At 43.0% G+C, this 21534-nt stretch overlaps 1 protein-coding gene across 1 annotated transcript in view; it reads right to left on the reverse strand.

Annotated features, from left to right (window-relative positions):
• Positions 1-21: 21 nt before the first annotated feature.
• Positions 22-21534, reverse strand: part of LOC137323181 (interleukin-1 receptor type 1-like) — a 105893-nt gene continuing 84380 nt past the window's right edge. Inside the window, exons 13-17 of the mRNA XM_067986690.1 lie at positions 19869-20118; positions 9992-10172; positions 7531-7696; positions 3931-3999; positions 22-191 (exon numbers count right to left, since the gene is read on the reverse strand). Coding sequence (XP_067842791.1) covers positions 34-191; positions 3931-3999; positions 7531-7696; positions 9992-10172; positions 19869-20118 — 824 coding nt within the window. The 3' untranslated portion in view covers positions 22-33. The remainder of the gene's footprint in view (positions 192-3930; positions 4000-7530; positions 7697-9991; positions 10173-19868; positions 20119-21534) is intronic.

The following is a 21534-nucleotide window of genomic DNA, read 5'->3' on the forward strand; positions in this document are numbered from 1 at the left end:
ATACAGCCCACACTTCACCGCCAAGCTTTCATGTTAGCCGAAGATTAAAAGTAAAACACACATTTGAGCTCCTTGCTTAATTCTGAATCCATCTTTGGGAATATCGATATTATTCACTTTCCAGAGAAGCTGAGAAATTTGCACTTTACCAAATCCCAGAAGAGCTTCACAGGTCACATTCACCTCTGATCCTGTGAAACAAAAGTAAAACTATGCAGCCTTAAAACAATGTTTTTCATTAAAACAATGCTGTTGAGTTCACTTTCAAGTTTAAACAAAGAGGTTACTGCCAATCCAAATGAATCTACCGAATTGACATAAGGGGAAAGGTGACATAAGGACAAATTTTTTACATAGCGAGTGGTTATGATCTGGAATGTACTGCCCGAGGGGGTGGTGGAGCCAGATTCAATCATGGCCTTCAAAAGGGAACTGGATAAGTACTTGAAAGGAAAAAATTTGCAGGGCTACGGGGAAAGAGCGAGGGAGTGGGACTAGCTGGATTGCTCTTGCATAGAGCCAGCGTGGACTCGATGGGCCAAATGAAACATAGAAACATAGAAAATAGGAGCAGGAGTAGGCCATTCGGCCCTTCGAACCTGCTCCACCATTCAATATGATCATGGCTGATCCACTATCTCAATACCATATTCCCACTCTCTCCCCATACCCCTTAATGCCTTTAGAGTCTAGAATCTATTTAGTTCCTTCTTAAATATATTCAGTGACTTGGCCTCCACAGCCTTCTGTGGTAGAGAATTCCACAGGTTCACCACCCTCTGAGTGAAGAAATTTCTCCTCATCTCAGTCCTAAATGTCCTACCCCGTATCCTGAGACTGTGACTCCTCGTTCTGGACCCCCCAGCCAGGGGAAACATCCTCCCTGCATCCAGTCTATCTAGCCCTGTCAGAATTTTATATGTTTCAGTGAGATCCCCTCTCATTCTTCTAAACTCGAGTGAATACAGGCTGAGTCGATCCAATCTCTCCTCATACGACAGTCTTGCCATCCCAGTGATCAGTCTGGTGAACCTTCGCTGCACTCCCTCTATGGCAAGTATATCCTTTCTTAGGTTAGGAGACCAAATCTGCACACAATACTCCAGGTGTGGTCTCACCAAGGCCCTGTATAACTGCAGTAAGACATCCTTGCTCCTATACTCAAATCCTCAAATGGCCTCCTTCCTTGCTGTGACCTTTCTATGATTCTATGAATTCCCATCACAATGAGTTTCTAGTTTCATTGCAAACATTGAGGCTGAAATTTCACAGGGAGACAGTAGGAACCTCCAAGATTGGCTGATGGTGCCTCTAAATGATTAAATGTTACTCCTAATTAAAGCAATAGTAGCAAATAGTTCCACTTATCTGCAAATTTACCAGCATGAAAAGTTGATTTGCAAAGATGACACTTCCATTGTTGCATCAGCACATGACATGGCATGGATTCATTGATCTCTATCTGTATTTATCCTTATAGTTGTCAATTTATTTTTTCTGTTAGCTTTCTCCATATACTGCTCTTCTCTTTTCAAGCCATTGATTTATACTGGGCTACGCTTCTGCCCCTGCCTCAGTTCATCTGCTGCTGAATCCCTCATCCATGCCTTTGTTACTTCTAGACTTGACTAGTCCAATGCTCTCCTGGCCGGCCTCCCATCTTCCACCCTCCATAAACTTGAGCTCATCCAAAACTCTGCTGCTTGTATCCTAACTCGCACCAAGGCCCATTCACCCATCACCCATGTCTGCTGACGTACACCGAATTCCAGTCTGGCAATGCCTTGATTTTAAAATTCTCATCCTTGTTTTCAAATCCCTCCAAGGCCTCATCTCTCCTTATCTCTGTAATCTTCTCCAGCCCTACAACCCTCTGAGATCTCTGAGCTCTTCCAATTCTTGCCTGTTGCACATCCCCAATTTTAATTGCTCCACCACTGGCAGCCATGCCTTCAGCTGCCTGGACCCTAAGCTCTGGAATTCCTTGCATAAACCCCTCTGCCTCTTTAGCTCTCTCTCCTCCTTTAAGACGCTCCTTAAAACCCACCTCTTTGACCAACCTATCCCAATTTCTCCTGTCAAATTTTGTTTGATAACACACCAGTGAAGCGCCTTGGGTCGTTTTACTATGTTAAAGGCGCTATATAAATTCAAGTTGTTGTTGTTATTCCACCAAATCAAGCAACCTTTTAGTACCTCAGCCGAGTGACCATTGTTCATGTGTGAGATGAGCAATGAGTACTGACAAGCTGTTCATCTATGGCAGACATTATATCCAAGCCACCCTGTCCTCACTAATGTCCATACATATGCACTTCCCAGCAGGACTCATTGGATAGCAATCAAAAATATGAAGTGTGGCCAATTTTTATCTCAGCTCCAGAACACTGAGACCAATTGCAGGGAAAAGGATATATTGGCTTTGGAGGGAGTGCAGCGTAGATTCACTTGAATGATACATGGACTCCAAGGGTTAAATTACAAGGAGAGATTACACAAACAAGGGTTGTATTCCCTGGAATTTAGAAGATTAAGGGGTGATTTGACCAAAGTTTTCAAGATGTTAAGGGAAACTGATAGGGTAGATACCGATAAACTATTTCCGCTGGTTGGGGAGCCTAGGGCTAGAGGACATAGCCTAAAAATTAGAGCCAGGACTTTCAAGGAGTGAAGTTAGGAAACACTTCTACACGCAAAGGGTGGTAGAAGTTTGGAACTCTCTTCCGCAAACGGCAGTTGATGCTAGCTCAATTGTTCATTTTAAATCTGAGATTGATAGATTTTTGTTAACCAAAATGCAAATCTATGCTGTTGTAGGACCCCAATTCCATTTTTGAAGTATAAATTAGCAGAGCCTGTGCCGCACATGCTCAGCCCATTTGTACCAGGCGGTGAGTGGCCTAACCAATGGCCGCTAAAGGGATTGCTGGTGGCCGCTCCACAAAAGGGTCCCAAATTTGTTTCTTTTTTGTGGGGCCAAAGGAGCAGGAATGTTCCTCCAGGCTCAATAAAAATACTGCAGCCTTCCACCAGCACATCCTTACCCCCCTTCCAGGATCATCTCCTTCCCCCCAGGCCCCATTTTGATTTTGAAGCCACCTAGAACTTTTAAAAACATTGTTAATCTGCAAAGCATTAACTGCTTTGACTACAGGTCTGTTCTACATATGACATATCCACTACTCTAGGGGAAAGAGAATACTAATCCCTCAATTTGCTCGAGGCTCGTGAATTTTTCACTTGGTGTCTTCTACTATGCACTGGGTGTGCTTACAATCCAAGTTAAATAACCAGCTGTAATATACACCATCTATGCATTTCAATATATTAATGACCTGGATCATATTCCTCTCGAGCTCCAACAGAAACAATTTAAAATAAAACGGGGTAAGAAGAGCCAGGAAAATAAGTACACAAACATAAAAATTCTTAGTGACATTCTGAAAAAATTGTGTAAAACAAAGAAGTGAAGAAAGAAGATAAATGGAAGGCAGTGCATCAAAATATTTACATGCAACTGTTCTCTCAATGCAATTAGCCATTATCCGGTCAATTAGCTATCGTTGCTTTCTTCTATCCTGTATGATAAGAATGTTGTCTGCTTTGAGCATCATACCTCCAAAAACAATGTCTCTGGTAATGATTGAACCTTCACAGTTAAACTACAGTCGTGTTCCTTGCGGAAATCATGTCTAATTGGACTGTGCATGTGGTCAAAGAAAAAAAAAATCCACTGTACAAGAACATTTTGTTACTAATTATTTGTTTCCTTCAATTAACAAGTCTTTAACATTCATGGAATGAAAATAATATCCAATGAAAAATTATCAATCCTTTATCTTCAGTATTGCAATAAATGTGGAAGTACTGTAAGGAATATTTGATACTCAATGAAAACACCACAGCGTATGAATAATTCTTTGCACTTACCAAGTCTTGCTTCAATTGTATTATTTTTAGGATTTCTCAACTCTGGTTGTATCGTTTTGGTTGTTGTTGCTGTAAAAATTAATTCTAAATGTTAGGAATGTGGTCTAAAATATGTTATGTACAACCACGAATGTACAGAAACAGAAGCTGCTGGATTCAGCTAAACTATAACATTAATTTAAAAATACTATAGATTGTACATTTATTTTCCTGTGTCTGGAGATTACATGGCCTCAAATTTCTATGGGGCTGAGGTGCACTCCTGGTGTAAATCAGCCAGAAGTGCAGTGGAAAGGAGGAAAATCAGGCAGGACCCAGAAACGTTGGGTCTCCACTAAAAGCAGCTTCCATGACCAGTTCCCAAAGTGCGCCTCGGCTGGGCAGAAGTTCTATTTTTCCCAAGAATTGCCCCTGACATCACAGGAGGTGGGCTGGTGGAAGGGTTTCTCTCCACTAGACTTCCTGTGGCTCCCAACTCGATTGGCGGTGGTATCTGCAGGAAAATCTGTCAGCCAAGCTATTTTCAGTGTGCGTATGGGATTTCCAGATCCGCATTATAGCCTAGAAGACCCCAGAATTGCCTGGAGCAACATTATTTGATTTTCATTTTTCTAAGGGGGACCCATCACTTTCAGATATGCACCAGTTGTGAGGGCCCACCAGTGGCTCCCCCATGTGGCCATCCGGTAACACATCTTCTGCTCTGCCCCTCCCCCGTCCACCCTTCTGTGGGTGCCAAATATTGGTGCAGGCACCTGCCAGAAACATGTAAAGTACTCCAGTGGAATCAGGTGCGGAGGTTAGGGGTGCCCAGCACACCACACCTATGCCCCCACAGCAGGCCTGTAGATTTTTGGGACCCATATATTACAAGCCTGATGTAGGGATTTATGTGGTTTTAAATTTGTTGTTTGGTACTTTATCTTTTTTCAATAAATGTTTGTATAAATCATGTCTGAGTGCTCTTTTTATATGTTTGGAAAATTATGTAAAATGTTGTCTATAACACAAGAGGTATATACAAGTACATAAATGTGAAATGTTAAAATATATAGGAAATATGTTTTTATGTCCTGAGATATATATTGACATAATTAGGAAATGTACACATATGAAAATCACTAAAAAATATACATGATATATAAATATTAAATTAGGTACATGGAGCACACATTTTATTGAAAACCCATTATAACTACCTTTTGATACCGGTTACCTTTATAGAATTACATAGAATGTACAGCACTGAAACGCTCCATTCCACCCAACTGGTCCATGCTGATGTTCATATTCCACACGAGCCTCCTCCAACCCTACTTCATATAACCCTATCAACACATTCTTCTATTCCTTTCTCCCTCATGTGTTTACCTAGCTTCCCCTTAAATACATCTATGCTAGTCACCTCAATTACTCCTTGTGGTAGCGTGTTCCACATTCTAATCACTCTCTGGGTAAAGAAGTTTCTCTTGAATTCCCTATAGGATTTATTAGTGACTATCATATTCTATGGCCCCTAGTTTTGGTCTCCCCCACAAGTAGAAAATCTTCTCTACGTCTACCCTACCATTCCCTCGATCAGGTCACCCCTTAGCTTTCTCTTTTTCTAGAGAAAAGAGCCCCAAGTTCAACCTTTCCTGATAAGTATAACCTCTCAGTTCTGGTATCATCCTTATAAATCTTTTTTGCACCTTCTCCAGTGCCTCTATATCCTTTTATAATATGGAGACCAGAAATGTTCACAGTACTCCAAGTGCGGTCTAACCAAGGTTCTATACAAATCCTTCTAGAAATGAACCCAAGTGCTTTGTTTGCTTGCATTATGGCATTATTAACCTGCATCGCTACTTTTAGTTATAGATGCCACTGTGCTAGATATTTTCAATGGTTGCATGCAATAGCTGCTAGTTTATAGTGAAAGTATATTGTGCAATCTGACCATCCGGTTCCACAAACTGCACAAATGTTTTCTATAAAAATTTCTCATCCCCTTTTTTCAGTAACTGAAATATCTAATGTCCAAAGTAAGCATTTTTTTAAAAATTAAAAATCAAAAAAATTAAATTTTTTGCAATAACATGATTACATTTGAATAATACAATCACATTTCTAAGAAATGTTATGACTGGCTTTATGGCCTCTTCCATGAAAGGTTCTGCTGCAGATGTCCCTCAAGGGCCCACATTGTAAAACTCTGACCCACCATGGACAGCATTAAAAACCACCCTGCAAGACTGCACACATACTACCTGTAGCACACTGTATATAGATACTATTTAATTCATTGGCGTTTATTCCGTTTTTGAGCCCTAGTGGTGACTAACGCTTTTTGTGAATTTGAAAGACTTCACAGAATCTTATTAGTGCCTTCTAAATATCAAAATATTTAATATTTGAATGAACACTGATGGCACATGAAAGTACCACTCATGTATGTTACATTCAAAATCTCCCTGCCCCACCATGGTGAGTCAGAGAATGCAGTGTTTTATAATGTAAGTTCACTAAACCCAGACAGCAACATCTCCTCCCTTCCCAGCAGAGTCAGATACTCCCCCACAACGGTTTTTCTTTTTGCTCCTATTCCTGCACCTTGCGCACTTGATGGGATCTCTGTATCTCCCTCACCACAATGGGGTCTTTCTCTACACCCCAACAGGCTATTCCACCCTTCAGCAGGTTTCTTTCTCAACATGTTCTACAATGGTGTAGCTGCCCCTCTCTCAGCTCCTCAGCAATGTTGATTGCTGTCTCTCCCCTTCCCCATCCCTACAGAGTGAGTGGAAGTATGTGTGTGTCCCTTTTTCTCTCTCAACTCCCCTTTCCTCTTTATGAAGGCTGTAAAAAGAACTCTCTCCCTCTTGTCTTCCACCAGCCCATCCCTGAACAGGGTCTCGTTCTCACTTTCTCTCTTGATTCTTTGAAGGTTTCTCTTCCTTTACCCCACCTCACAAAGCATTGCTTCTCTCCCTATTCCGTGCATCACAGCAGTTTGGAACATTTGCCAAAGTCCATACAACACAAAGTACTTGTCTACTAAAGATCATATTACATTGTGGATACAGATGTTAGTATTGTTGAACTGTTCAATGGTTACATTATTTTTTTAAAAACTCATATTTGTAAATTAGTTTTGTAATGCATTTTAGACAACTTATCCAGATATCAAATATACATAATATACACACACAAAAAATGATGGGTACAAAACTACTTTCATTTTATACTTCCAATTATCTCAGTTCATAGCACTGTATTCAGTGAATTCATGCAGATAAAATAACAATTCATTTCATTTTGGGACATCCTGAGGTCATGAAAGGTGCTATATAAAAGCAAGTTCTTTCTTTTATATGCCACATTTTTCTTCAACCCTCCTATGTTACCTTCTTTCACTCCATTCTACAGCTGAGATAGCAGGCATTCTGTTCTCAGGTATCTATCGGTACTGCTCTTTACCAATTACATAACAGTGCAAACACTTGTCCTAAATATTGGCTCTGTAGGCTCTGTAAAACAGATCATACTGTTCAAAAATCTATTTTCTTAGTTGTGGTAGGAGGAAGAGAGGAAGACTGGTGATTTTACCAATTGACTTACCTTTCATTTTTAATTCCGTTGTCCTTGTTACATTATACTTCTTGCCAAGGTGTTCGTATTCGAGTTTACATGTGTACATTCCACTATCTTCAGAGTTTGCATCTCTAATTAAAAGTTGGTTGTCATTATAGTAGTATTTTTTGCCAACTGAAATAGGATTACAGTCCTGAAAAGGAAAGCAATGTTGAAAGTGCATATTGCCCTATTTTTAAACTATCTATCATAAAGGCATTTTGGCCTGTAACTTCAATAAGTTGGCAAAATGTAACTTTCCAATTAAGAACATAAGAAGTAGGAGCCATACGGCCCTTCGAGCCTGCTCCGCCATTCAATAAGCTCATGGCTGATCTTCAACCTCAACTCCACTTTCCCGCTCTATTCCCATATCCCTTGATTCCCCGAGATTCCAAAAATCTATTCATTTCAGCCTTGAATATACTCAATGACTGAGCATCCACAGCCCTTTGGGGTAGAGAATTCTAAAGATTTGCAACCCTCTGAGTGAAGAAATTTCTCCTCATCTTAGTCCTAAATGGTTGACCCCTTATCCTGAGACAATGCCCCCTAGTTCTAGACTCTCCAGCCATGGGAGACAGCCTCTCAGCATCTACTCTGTCAATGAGATCACCTCTCATTCTTCTAAACTCCAGAGAGTATAGGCCCAATCCACTCAATCCCTCCTCATAGGACAACCCTCTCATCCCAGGAATCAATCTAATGAACCTTCGTTGCACCATCTCTAAGGCAAGTATATCCTTCCTTAGATAAGACGACCTTAGATAAGACGACCATACATAACTTTCATACATAACTTACTGGCAGTGGAAAGTAAAACCATCCAATCACTGAATGTTAGCATTAATCAGTGGTAAGTAACATAATGAGCTGAAAACAAGGCTGCTAATTTCTATAATTTACCACCTCGTCACAATGGTGGTAGAACAAATCAAAAAATGGCATCTTGATCAAAATGCACCATGTATACAGAACCAGGAGTGAACCCTATGGTAGAGGTGGAAATGTGCAGTGCCTCTATTTTTAGGAATACATTACCATACATTCCCAATTTCTGTTCGTGCAGAGAGGTCTGGGATGAGGTTGCTAGAACCATGAATGCAATATCTCATACCAAAAGAAATTAGTATGATGTCAAAAAATGTTTTAATTAAGAAAACTATTAAATAGATTACATGCAAACACCAAGCAAGAAAAGCAACTGGAGGAGAACCCCAGTCATAGAAGAATGTAGCAACAAACAATGAGAATTTGGAGGTGATTATTTTATTGGTTTAGCTTTCTTTATTGAGTTTTTATTGGCCCGGAATTTGCTCTTCAAATAACGGCAACGCTAACAGGGTTCACCGTTATTTCAGGGCAAATGGAAGAGAAACTTCCGGCGAGCGCACATGCAAAATCAATTGCAGTAATCTGGAAGTTGCTCTACCAGATGCCCTGCTTCTCCAAAAGCTGCTTGGGAAGGACAGATCACTGGCTGAATCATTGTTGGAATGAATGGACCAGCGCGAAGTTGCTCTTCTGCCCAGCTGTAAACAAATTAATCTACACAGAAAAAGGTACACTTGGTTTTTTTAGGTCTAAGCTAACTTTTAAAGGCGTGGTAAGTCTTAATGACTGCCAAACAACTTCTCTAGCACTGAAAATTAACTTGTAAAAATGTGGAGTCTCATTTCTTCCCATTTTAATTGTTGTTGGAACATTTTAAAAATATTTTTTTTTAAATGTTTCTTTGTCTTTTTTCTTTCTGACTTTTAATTCAATATTTCTTACTCTCTCTTTATTTTGCTTTCTCTAACTGATTTTACTTTGAATTTACTGTTCTAGCTTTCACTTCCTGGTTCTCACTCTGCACAGCTTGTCAAGGATGCTTCAATCTGGATTGGTTGAGGGGGACAGACAGTGCCTTGCCCCACTCACATAGCTCACAGGTGCCCGGGAGAAGACGCTGCACTTTTTTCAGCTTCCCATTGCAGCAAGTTGGCGCTCAAAAGCCCATGGATAGTTTGTTGGTACATTTAAATCTAACGAGCAGCAGGCGCCGTTCATTTGCCACTCAACGCATATTCCGGGCCAATATTTTATAGCTTTGTATCTTTCTTATTTGTTTATTTTATCTTATTTTATTTCATTTTCTTATTTTATTCCATTGTCAAATGTATCCAACAAAAACCAGGTAGTCTGTGGTGGCAGACAAAGGGATAGTAATAACCCTAATCGGTAAGGCCCCTTGTCATCCAATCTACCCTGCTGAATATCAGAGACCAAGACCAAATATGCATTGCTCTCAGCATATGCACAGCAATACCAACAACCCAATGCACAGTCACACAAGTACTGTGCTATCAGTATGTAAAATTACGTAGAATTTACAGCACAGAAACAGGCCATTCAGCCCAGCTGGCCTATGCCGATGTTTATGCTCCACACGAGCTGATACTCATACCTTGAACCATTGCAGAACTGAAACTTTTTGAACATAGTGTTCTATCTCAGGGCAATAAATCTGTACAGAAGCGGGGGATTCTTCCTGAGGCAATCCAAGTACATTGCCATGAAAGCATTGGCCATGTGGTAGTTGAAATACTTGTATACGAAAAACATCCATTACACAGAAAGATGTATTCCTGAAATGAAAATGCTGATAGTAGTTATATAATAAACAAATAAATAAAATATTGATCACAGTTATACAACAAAAAATACAATATTGATCACAATTATAATATTGATCAAAGTAATAACACATAAAAATTTAAATAGATTAGTCTTTTATACAGTTAAACCATTTAGTTGCCTCAAAAAATGTCTGCTATTAATCCTAATATGAGCCTCCTCCCTAAGAGAATCAAAGTTTAGTTTAGGTTCTAAATATTCGATCTTATTAGTTTAGTTGTAGCTTAGATTGTGTAGCTACAATGGAAACAGTTCTGAAAAGCAGTCAGGGGAAATATTGATAAGTATAATATCAAAATGGACATTTAATACAATTGGATTATTGCAATTTAAATCTGACGTTTCCTTAGGATTAAAGGCACACAAAAAAAACAGAACCAGTTTAGTTATAATTCAGGAGGTTATGATCAGAAAGACAGATCTTTTACTGGTGGAATTTCGCTAGTCAATTTGAGGGCAGCACACTGGGGTGAAATGACGAGCACAAGTGAACAGGAGCAGGTGAAGGTGGCACAGAAGGAGCGTGAAGCACCTGGATGGAATGTAATCTCAAATTCAGCCACACCCGATGAAGCCCAAGCTTTTAAAAGAAGGATGCTTTTGGCATATAACAGATTGTTGGAGTCATTGCGCGACTTACATAGAAGGTTTTAGCACATGGCAGTTATTGTGGAGGATTTCACAATCTGCACATGTTGGGTTTTCATGCCCAGCATTGAAAACTTACAGTTTGTCATGTGGCACCAAGCTTTACATCTCTAATGAATAGTCATTGCAGCCCACTGCTGCTGCACAAGCACGGTCATGCAATGTCACCTCCACCTTGGATAGCTTAATTGAGTGGGTTAGTAGAATGGAGAGAACTATTGATAGGAGATGCAGCGATCAGTGAGCACAGTGACATGGAAGTGGGGCCAGGGGCAAGCCAGAATTGGCAATGGTTGATCTTAATTCTCCGAATGACAACACATCCACACTATTCTGCCATCCCCCTCCTCTGATGACATCACATATGCCCAGAGAAAGGGCAGAGCCAGGCTGCTCCACAGCTGACAACAGTACCATCTTGAGGCTGTGCTACCAAAGTTCGAGAGCAACCTCAATCCCAACAGCCTTTCATAGACACACAGCTGCCAGTCACCTCACAGGTTACAACCACTGGGTTGCATGGAGAAGATTCGGCACAGCATCACAACACATTCAGACTGTTAGGAAGGGAAGCTTTAGAATCAGGGGCAATTTGGTAAACCAAATATGTTGGCATGGGAGTTGTAGAGTGTGCAGACATTTTCATTTGTATGGCTGTGGAAAAGACATATACAGTGAAGAGGAGTGGTCTTCCTGAAAAATACGAAGGGAGACTGGGCAAATGTTGCTGATTGTGATTTATTGCTGGGCACGGTGTACACTGTTAATGGGAAAGGGGTCATTACGAGCAAGTGTCTTCCATGGATTTTAGCAAGGCTTTTGACAAGGTCTCACATGGCAAACTGGTCAAAAAAGTAAAATCCTTTGGGATCCAAAGGAAAAGTGGCTAGTTGGATCCAAAATTGGCTCAGTGGCAGGAAGCAAAAGGTAATGGTTGACCGGTGTTTTTGCGACTAGAAGGCTGTTTCCAGTGGGGTCCCACAAGGCTCAGTACTAGGTCCCTTGCTTTTTGTGGTATATATTAATGATTTGGACTTGAATGTGGTGGGGCTCGATCAAGAAGTTTACAGATGATACAAAAATTGGCCGCATGGTTGATAGTGAGGAGGAAAGCTGTAGACTGCAGGAAGATATCAATTGACTGGTCAGGTGGGCAGAAAAGCGGCAAATGGAATTCAATCCAGAGAAGTGTAAGGTAATGCATTTGGGGAGGGCAAACAAGGCAAGGGCATACACAATAAATGGGAGGATACTGAGTGGTGTAGAGGAACAAAGGGACCTTGGAGTGCATGTCCACAGATCCCTGAAGGTAGCAGGAAAGGTAGATAAGGTGGCTAAAAAGGCATGTGGAATACTTTCCTTTATTAGCCGAGGAATGGAATGTAAGAGCAGGGAGGTTATGCTGGAACTGTATAAAACATTGGTTAGACCACAGCTTGAGTGCTGCGTACAGTTCTAGTCACCACATTACAGGAAAGATGTGATTGTACTACAGAGGGTACAGAGGAGATTTACGAGGTTGTTGTCAGGGCTGGAGAATTTTAATTATGAGAAAAGATTGGATAGGCTGGGGTTGTTTTCCTTGGAATAAAGGAGGCTGAGGGGAGATTTAATTGAGGTATATAAAATTATGACGGGACTAGATAGTGTGGATAGGGAGGACCTATTTCTCTTAGCAGAGGGGTCAGTGACCAGGGGCATAGGTTCAAAGTATTTGGTAGAAGGATTAGAGGGGAGCTGAGGAGTCTTTTTTCACCCAGTGGGTGGTGGGGGTCTGGAACTCAGTCCCTGAAGGGTGGTAGAGGCAGAAATCCTCAACTCATTCAAAAAGTACTTGAATGTGCACTTGAAGTGCAGTAACCTACAGGGCTACGGACCAAGTGCTGGAAAGTGGGATTAGGCTGGATAGCTTTTTTAGGAAACATAGGAATATAGGAACAGGAGTAGGCCATTCAGCCTCTCGAGCCTGCTCTGCCATTTGATAAGCTCATGGCTGATCTGTGATCTAACTCCACATACCTGTCTTTGGCCCATATCCCTTAATAACTTTGGTTGCCAAAAAGCGATCTTTCTCAGATTTAAATTTAGTAATTGAGCTAGTATCAATTGCCATTTGCGGAAGAGAGTTCCAAACTTCTACCACCCTTTGTGTGTAGAAATGTTTTCTAATCTCACTCCTAAAAGGTCTGGCTCTAATTTTTAGACTGTGCCCCCTACTCCTAGAATCCCCAACCAGCAGAAATAGTTTCTCTCTATCCAACCTATCTGTTCCCCTTAATATCTTATAAACTTCGATCAAATCACCCCTTAACCTTCTAAACTCCAGAGAATACAACCCCAATTTGTGTAATCTCTCCTCGTAACTTAACCCTTGAAGTCCAGGTATCATTCTAGTAAACCTACGCTGCACTCCCTCCAAGGCCAATATGTCCTTCCGAAGGTGCGGTGCCCAGAACTGCTCACAGTACTCCAGGTGCGGTCAACCGGGGTTTTGTATAGCTGCAGCATAACTTCTGCCCCCTTGTACTCTAGTCCTCGAGATATAAAGGCCAGCATTCCATTAGCCTTATTGATTATTTTCTGCACCTGTTCATGACACTTCAATGATCTATGTGCCTGAACCCCTAAGTCCCTTTGGACATCCACTGTTTTTAACTTTTTACCATTTAGAAAGTACCCTGTTCTATCCTTTTTTGATCCAAAGTGGATGACCACACATTTGCCTACATTGAATTCCATTTGCCACAGTTTTGCCCATTCACCTAATCTATCAATATCCCTTTGTAATTTTATGTTTTCATCTCCACTGCTTACAATGCCACCAATCTTTGTGTCATCAGCAAACTTAGATATGAGACTTTCTATGCCTTCATCTAAGTCGTTAATAAATATTGTGAATAATTGAGGCCCCAAGACAGATCCCTGTGGAACTCCACTAATCACATCCTGCCAATGTGAGTACCTACCCATTATCCCTACTCTCTGTTGCCTTTCGCTCAGCCAACTTCCTCACCAAATCCGTACTTTTCCCTCGATTCCATGGGCTTCTATCTGAGCTAACAGTCTCTTATGTGAGACTTTATCAAATGCCTTCTGGAAGTCCATATAAATAACATCCATTGACATTTTACAGCCGGCACGGACACGGTGGGCTGAATGGCCTCCTTCTGTGCTGTAACTTTATGATTTTATAATCTGTTTTCTGTTGCCTATGTGGAAAGTGATGTATCTGTCTGCCCTTGCAAACAAGGCATCAGCCATTTGCTTTATGCAACGATGCACTGCAGACTAACTAATAGCTCCAGTGGCATCCTGAAAAGAATGCAAGGCAAAGAAGTTCAAGGCAATTGTCACTTTGCCACCATGCCTGTCCTGGAACTAGACTGGAAGTTTCTCCTGCAGCATTTTACTTTGTCACTACTTCTCTTGTGAATCGTAGCCTCCAAAGGACAATCAAGCCCAGATAGTTATGTTGGAGCATTAATGCTCCTCACGGCCCACAAAAACCTTCCCACCTGCTGCGGGTGCCTCCGTGCCCACCCTGGATTGCCTCCTCCCCCTTTTTTTTTATTCGTTCATGGGATGTGGGCGTTGCTGGTGAGGCCAGCATTTATTGCCCATCCCAAATTGTCCTTGAGAAGGTGGTGGTGAGCCGCTTCTTGAACCGCTGCAGTCCGTGTGGTGAAGGTTCTCTCTCAGTGCTGTTAGGAAGGGAGTTCCAGGATTTTGACCCAGCGACGATGAAGGAACGGCGATATATTTCCAAGTCAGAACTTGGAGGGGAACGTGCAGGTGGTGTTGTTCCCATGTACCTGCTGCTCTTGTCCTTCTAGGTGGTAGAGGTCGCGGGTTCATGAGGTGCTGTCGAAGAAGCCTTGGCGAGTTGCTGCAGTGCATCCTGTGGATGGTACACACTGCAGCCACTGTGCGCCGGTGGTGAAGGGAGTGAATGTTTAGGGTGGTGGATGGGGTGCCTATCAAGCGGGCTGCTTTGTCCTGGATGGTGTCGAGGTTCTTGAGTGTTGTTGGAGCTGCACTCATCCAGTCAATTGGAGAGTATTCCATCACACCCCTGACTTTTGCCTTGTAGATGGTGGAAAGGCTTTGGGGAGTCAGGAGGTGAGTCACTCGCCACAGAATACCCAGCCTCTGGCCTGCTCTTGTAGCCACAGTATTTATGTGGCTGGTCCAGTTAAGTTTCTGGTCAATGGTGACCCCCAGGATGTTGATGGTGGGGGATTCGGCGATGGTAATGCCGTTGAATGTCAAGGGGAGGTGGTTAGACTCTCTCTTGTTGGTGATGGTCATTGCCTGGCACTTGTCTGGCGTGAATGTTACTTGCCACTTATGAGCCCAAGCTTGGATGTTGTCCAGGTTTTGCTGCATGCGGGCTAGGACTGCTTCATTATCTGAGGGGTTGCGAATGGAACTGAACACTGTGCAGTCATCAGCGAACATCCCCATTTCTGACCTAATGATGGAGGGAAGATCATTGATGAAGCAGCTGAAGATGGTTGGGCCGAAGACACTGCCTTGAGGAACTCCTGCAGCAATGTCCTGGGACTGGGATGATTGGCCACCAACAACCACTACCATCTTCCTTTGTGCTCGGTATGACTCCAGCCACTGGAGAGTTTTCCCCCTGATTCCATTGACTTCAATTTTACTGGGGCTCATTTGTGCCACACTCGGTCAAATGCTGCCTTGATGTCAAGGGCAGTCACTCTCACCTCACCTCTGCAATTCAGCTCTTTTGTCCATGTTTGGACCAAGGCTGTAATGAGGTCTTGAGCCGAGTGGTCCTGGCGGAACCCAAACTGAGCATCGGTGAGCAGGTTATTGGTGAGTAAGTGCCGCTTGATAGCACTGTCGATGACACCTTCCATCACTTTTCTGATGATTGAGAGTAGACTGATGGGGCAGTAATTGGCCGGATTGGATTTGTCCAGCTTTTTGTGGACAGGGCATACCTGGGCAATTTTCCACATTGTCGGGTAGATGCCAGTGTTTTAGCTGTACTGGAACAGCTTGGCTTGGGGCGCTGCTAGTTCTGGAGCACAAGTCTTCAGCACTACAGCCGCGATGTTGTCGGGGCCCATAGCCTTTGTTGTATCCAATGCACTCAGCCATTTCTTGATATCACGTGGAGTGAATCGAATTGGCTGAAGACTGGCTTCTGTGATGGTGGGGATATCGGGAGGCGGCCGAGGTGGATCATCCACTCGGCACTTCTGGCTTAAGATGGTTGCAAACGCTTCAGCCTTGTCTTTTGCACTCACGTGCTGGACTCCGCCATCGTTGAGGATGGGGATGTTTACAGAGCCTCCTCCTCCCGTTAGTTGTTTAATTGTCCACCACCATTCACGACTGGATGTGGCAGGACAGCAGAGCTTTGATCTGATCCGTTGGTTGTGGGATCGCTTAGCTCTGTCTATAGCATGTTGCTTTTGCTGTTTAGCATGCATGTAGTCCTGAGTTGAAGCTTCACCAGTTTGGCACCTCATTTTTTAGGTACGCCTGGTGCTGCTCCTGGCATGCTCGTCTACACTCCTCATTGAACCAGGGTTGATCCCCTGGCTTGTTGGTAATGGTAGAGTGAGGAATATGCTGGGCCATAAGGTTACAGATTGTGCTGGAATACAATTCTGCTGCTGCTGATGGCCCACAACGCCTCACGGATGCCCAGTTTTGAGCTGCGAGATCTGAATCTATCCCATTTAGCACAGAGGTAGTGCCACACAATACGTTGGATGGTGTCCTCAGTGCGAAGACGGAACTTCGTCTCCACAAGGACTGTGCGGTGGTCACTCCTACAAATACTGTCATGGACAGATGCATCTGCGACAGGTAGATTGGTGAGGACGAGGGTCAAGTAAATTTTTCCTTCGTGTTGGTTCGCTCACCACCTGCCGCAGGCCCAGTCCAGCAGCTACGTCCTTCAGGACTTGGCCAGCTCGGTCAGTAGTGGTGCTACCGAGCCACTCTTGGTGATGGACATTGAAGTCCCCCACCCAGAGTACATTCTGTGCTTCCTCCAAGTGGTGTTCAACATGGAGGAGGACTGATTCATCAGCTGAGGGAGGGTGGTAGGTGGTAATCAGCAGGAGGTTTCCTTGCCCATGTTTGACCTGAAGCCATGAGATTTCTTGTGGTCCAGAGTCAATGTTGAGGACTCCCAGGGCCACTCCCTCCTGACTGTATATCACTGTACCGCCACCTCTGGTGGGTCTGTCCTGCCGGTGGGACAGGACATACCCAGGGATGGTGATGGAAGAGTCTGGGATGTTGGCTGGAAGGTATGATTCTGTGAGTATGAATATGTCAGGCTGTTGCTTGACTAGTCTGCGGGACAGCACTCCCAATTTTGGCACAAGTCCCCAGATGTTAGTGAGGAGGACTTTGCAGGGTTGACTGGGCTTGGTTTGCCTTTGTCATGTCTGGTGCCTAGTGGTCCGATGCTGGGTGGTCCGTCCGGTTTTAATCTTATTGTGACTTTTTTTTTAAAAGAGAGATTTTACAACTGAGTGGCTTGCTAGGCCATTTCAGAGGGCAATTAAGAATCAACCACATTGCAGTGGGTCTGGATTCACATATAGGCCAGACCGGGTAAGGACGGCAGGTTTCCTTCCCTAAAGGGCATTAGTGAACCAGATGGGTTTTTACGACAATCTGTTAGTTTCATGGCCACCATTACTGATACTAGCATTTTAATTCCAGATTTTATTTAATTAATTGAATTTTTAAAAATTAATTGAATTTAAATTCCCCATCTACCGTGGCGGGATTTGAACTCATGACTCCGGATTACTAGTCCAGTAATATAACCACGATGCTACCGTACCCTATAAGAACATAAGAAATAGGAGCAGGAGTAGGCCATATGGCCCCGCGAGCCTGCTCCGCCATTCAATAAAATCATGACAGATCTTCAACCTCAACTCCATTTCCCTTGATTCCCTTAGAGTCCAAAAATCTATCGATCTCGGTCTTGAATATACTCAACAACTGAGCATCCACAGCCCCCTGGGGTAGAGAATTCCAAAGATTCACCACCCTCTGAGTAAAGAAATTCCTCCTCATCTCAGTCCTAAATGGTCAACCTCTTATCCTCAGCCTTTGCCCCCTAGTTCTGGACTCTCCAGCCAGGGGAAACAGCCTCACAGCATCTACCCTTTCAAAATCTTAAATGTTTCAATAAGATCACCTCTCATTCTTCTAAACTCCAGAGAGTATAGGCCCATTCTACTCAGTGGTCTCTCCTCATAGCACAACCGTCCCATCCCAGGAGTCAATCTAGTGAACCTTCATTGCACCCCCTCTAAGGCAAGTATATCCTTCCTTAGGTATGGAGACTAAAACCATACACAGTACTCCAGGTGTGGTTTCACCAAAGCCCTGTACAATTGCAGCAAGACTTCCTTACTCTTGTACTCCAACCCCCTTGCAATAAAGGCCAACATACCATTTGCCTTCCCAATTACTTGCTGCACCTGCACGTTAACTTTCAGTGTTTTGTGTACACGGTCACCCAAATCCCTCTGAACGCTAACATTTAATAGTTTCTCATCATATAAAAAACATTCTGCTTTTCTATTCTTCCTACCAAAGTAAATAACCTCACATTTCCCCACATTATAATCCATCTGCCATCTTCTCACCCACTCACTTAACTTGTCTATATCCCTTTGCAGGCTCTTTGTGTCCCCCTTACAGCTTACTTTCCCATGGAGCTTTGTATCGTCAGCAAACTTGGATACATTACACTCGGTCCCTTCATCTCAGTCATTAATATAGATTGTAAATAGCTGAGGCCCAAGCACTGATCCTTGCAGCACCCCACTAGTTACAGCCCGCCAACCCGAAAATGACCTGATTATTCCTACTCTCTGTTTTCTGTCCATTAACCAATCCTCTATCCATGCTAATATATTACCCCCAACCCCATGAGCCATGATCTTGTGTAACAACCTTTTGTGTGGCACCTTATCGAATGCCTTTTGAAAATCCAAATATATTACATCCACTGGTTCCCCTTTATCTACTCTGCTAGTTACATCCTCAAAAAACTCCAGTAGATTTGTCAACCACTATTTCCCTTTCATAAAACCATGTTGACTCTGCCTAATCATATGATTTTCTAAGTGTCCCGTTACCACGTCCTTAATAATAGATTCCAGCATTTTCCCGATTACTGATGTCAGGCTAACTGGCCTGTAATTCCCTGATTTCTCTCTCCTACCTTTCTTGAATAGCGGGTTACATTTACTACCTTCCAATCCAGTGGGACCATTCTAAGGAATTTTGGAAGAACACAACCAATGCATCCACTATTTCAGCAGCCACCTCTTTTCAAACCCTGGGATGTAGGCCATCAGGTCCAGGGGATTTGTTGGCTTTTGGTCCCATTAATTTCTCCAGTACTTTTTCTTTACTAATCTTAATTAATTTAAGTTCCTCACTCTCATTAGACCCTTGGTTCCCCACTATTTCTGGTAAGTTTATTTTGTCTTCTACTGTGAAGACAGATACAAAATATTTGTTTAATGTCTCTGCCATTTCCTTATTCCCCATTACAATTTCTCCTGTCTCAGCTCCAGTGCTGGCTCAGCTTCGCGGAGGATTTCCCACCCAGCCCAAACAGTATGTTGTCTGTCAGCACTGACAGCTCCCTGAGATTAATCGAATGATGCCCAATCATAAAATGGTTCGAGCTTCGCATCGATTCCATAAGGTTGGTGGTGGGCTTGCCCGATGGAATTGGACACTTGAAAATTTATCCGAGTGATTCAGTAACTTATGCATTAGTCAATAGATGATGGACCGAAAATTAAAGCTCTTAGCTACTCTTCTGCTATTCTCCATTTTACCAGGATAGGCTGACAACTGATACCATCTACATGTACTAACCCAGAATCAGGACACCCCTCTTTAAAGCTGGAATAATTCAATGATTCAGTATATCTCTTTGTCACTTGCAGTCGAAAGCAAAACTTACTCACCATAGAGCACAACTGTAATTCCCAGAGTCTGTCAATGACACAGGCAAAAACCAAAGGGAAAAGTTATTTGAATGTATCCGCTGTCTTTGATCAGTGGTTATAATCACACCAGCGTTTTTGTAGCATTGAAATATAAGGGAACCATCCTTGTCCGGCTTCAATAAATCAGTTGTGTCAAAGCATTTTAATTCAAAAGCCTCCTCTTCAAGAATTTCCCTCTGTTGTTCATTGTCTAGATCATAGCAGTCATCTGAAAATGCAGGAAAAAAACTCTTTTAAATTACAAAAATATCTATCATATTGTTGGTTTGCAGTCAAGTTTAGCTTATGTGGTTATATGACTCAGGCTGTTTGTCAGAAAATATGTAGCAGAGATAGGAACAACCCTGTTTTAGAGATACAGCTTGCTTTAAGTTCAGAGAATTGGGCCTAACCGGTATAGCTCTCCAACTCATTAAAAATATACTTAAATCGTAGTTTCAGCAAAACCATTCCTACTGCATGAGTAACATTTTAATTCTTTAAGATTTAGACTTAGGATGTAACCTAAGACCTCTGGGGAGAAGGGCAGAAGAGCAGCAGGAGTGGACTACCGCCTGCCTCTTCGCCCAGCCTTTGCACCTGTCCCAAGTCTCAGGGATGGTGTCACTTAAATATTCAGGGCAAGATACCCACATCTGGAGAGGCACAAAGGGGCGCCCACCCTGAGTTGCCACCAGAAAGTCAAAGCAAATAAAAAGGTACAATGGCTCTTTTTTTTGAAAAAGGAGCGCTGTCTGGTCCCTTCTTTCAACAACAATTGATCCTTTTGGGATCGACTGCGATTAGCCTTCTCCACTGAAGGCTCGACTTAAGGCTAAGAATGGGATCTACATCAGCTGTCAGCCTGGAACACCCCCAATCTGCCAGAGTGACATGGCGAGAATGGGCAGAAGAAGCACCTGTCCATTCAGAATAGTTTTTGTTGTTGTATTTTAAGCAACTTCAAAATTGGGAACAAAAGGGGGATTTGGGCCAACCTAGTGGGATGAAAATACATAGAAGTTACAACGTGGAATTGGGCCATTGGGTTGTCAACCCTCCCGAATTGCCCAGAATGGGGCATGAATCGCCCAGGCACTGCTGCTCCGTGACATCACCGGCTCAGTGATGTCACTCCCCCCCATCCCCCGTCCGACGCCAGCCCCTGTTTAGGGGTAATTGGAAACTATATCAGCTGATGGAGAAACAGTCGGAGGTCTGGTGGGGGGGTGGGGGGTGGGGGGAGGAAGAGAGAGATGGAGCAGGCAGAGGCGCAGGGCTGGGTTGCAAAAGGGTGAATAGAGTAGGGAGAAGGGGATTGGGGCTGGGGTAAGGTTGGGTGACTAAGGATGGGGGGATTGGGGCTCTGGGAGCAGGAGAGAGGGAAACTGGGGAATGGAACGGACATGGGCCCAGCCTTTCCTGCAGAGCCAGAAGCAGCAAAGGGATAAGTGAAACCTGGGGACTTTACTGTGGGTGAAGAGTGAAAGATTGTTTCCACAGATGGATGAATGGAGAACAAGGGGGCAGAGACTGAGGATTCTCACTGGAAAAAGCAAGGTTTTTGAACTGAAGGCTATTAGACCTTGGAATACTTCACCACAAGGTACGGTAGCATAGTGGTTATGTTACTGGACGAGTAATC

Source organism: Heptranchias perlo, chromosome 6 (genome assembly GCF_035084215.1).
Source record: "Heptranchias perlo isolate sHepPer1 chromosome 6, sHepPer1.hap1, whole genome shotgun sequence".
Taxonomy (NCBI): domain Eukaryota; kingdom Metazoa; phylum Chordata; class Chondrichthyes; order Hexanchiformes; family Hexanchidae; genus Heptranchias; species Heptranchias perlo.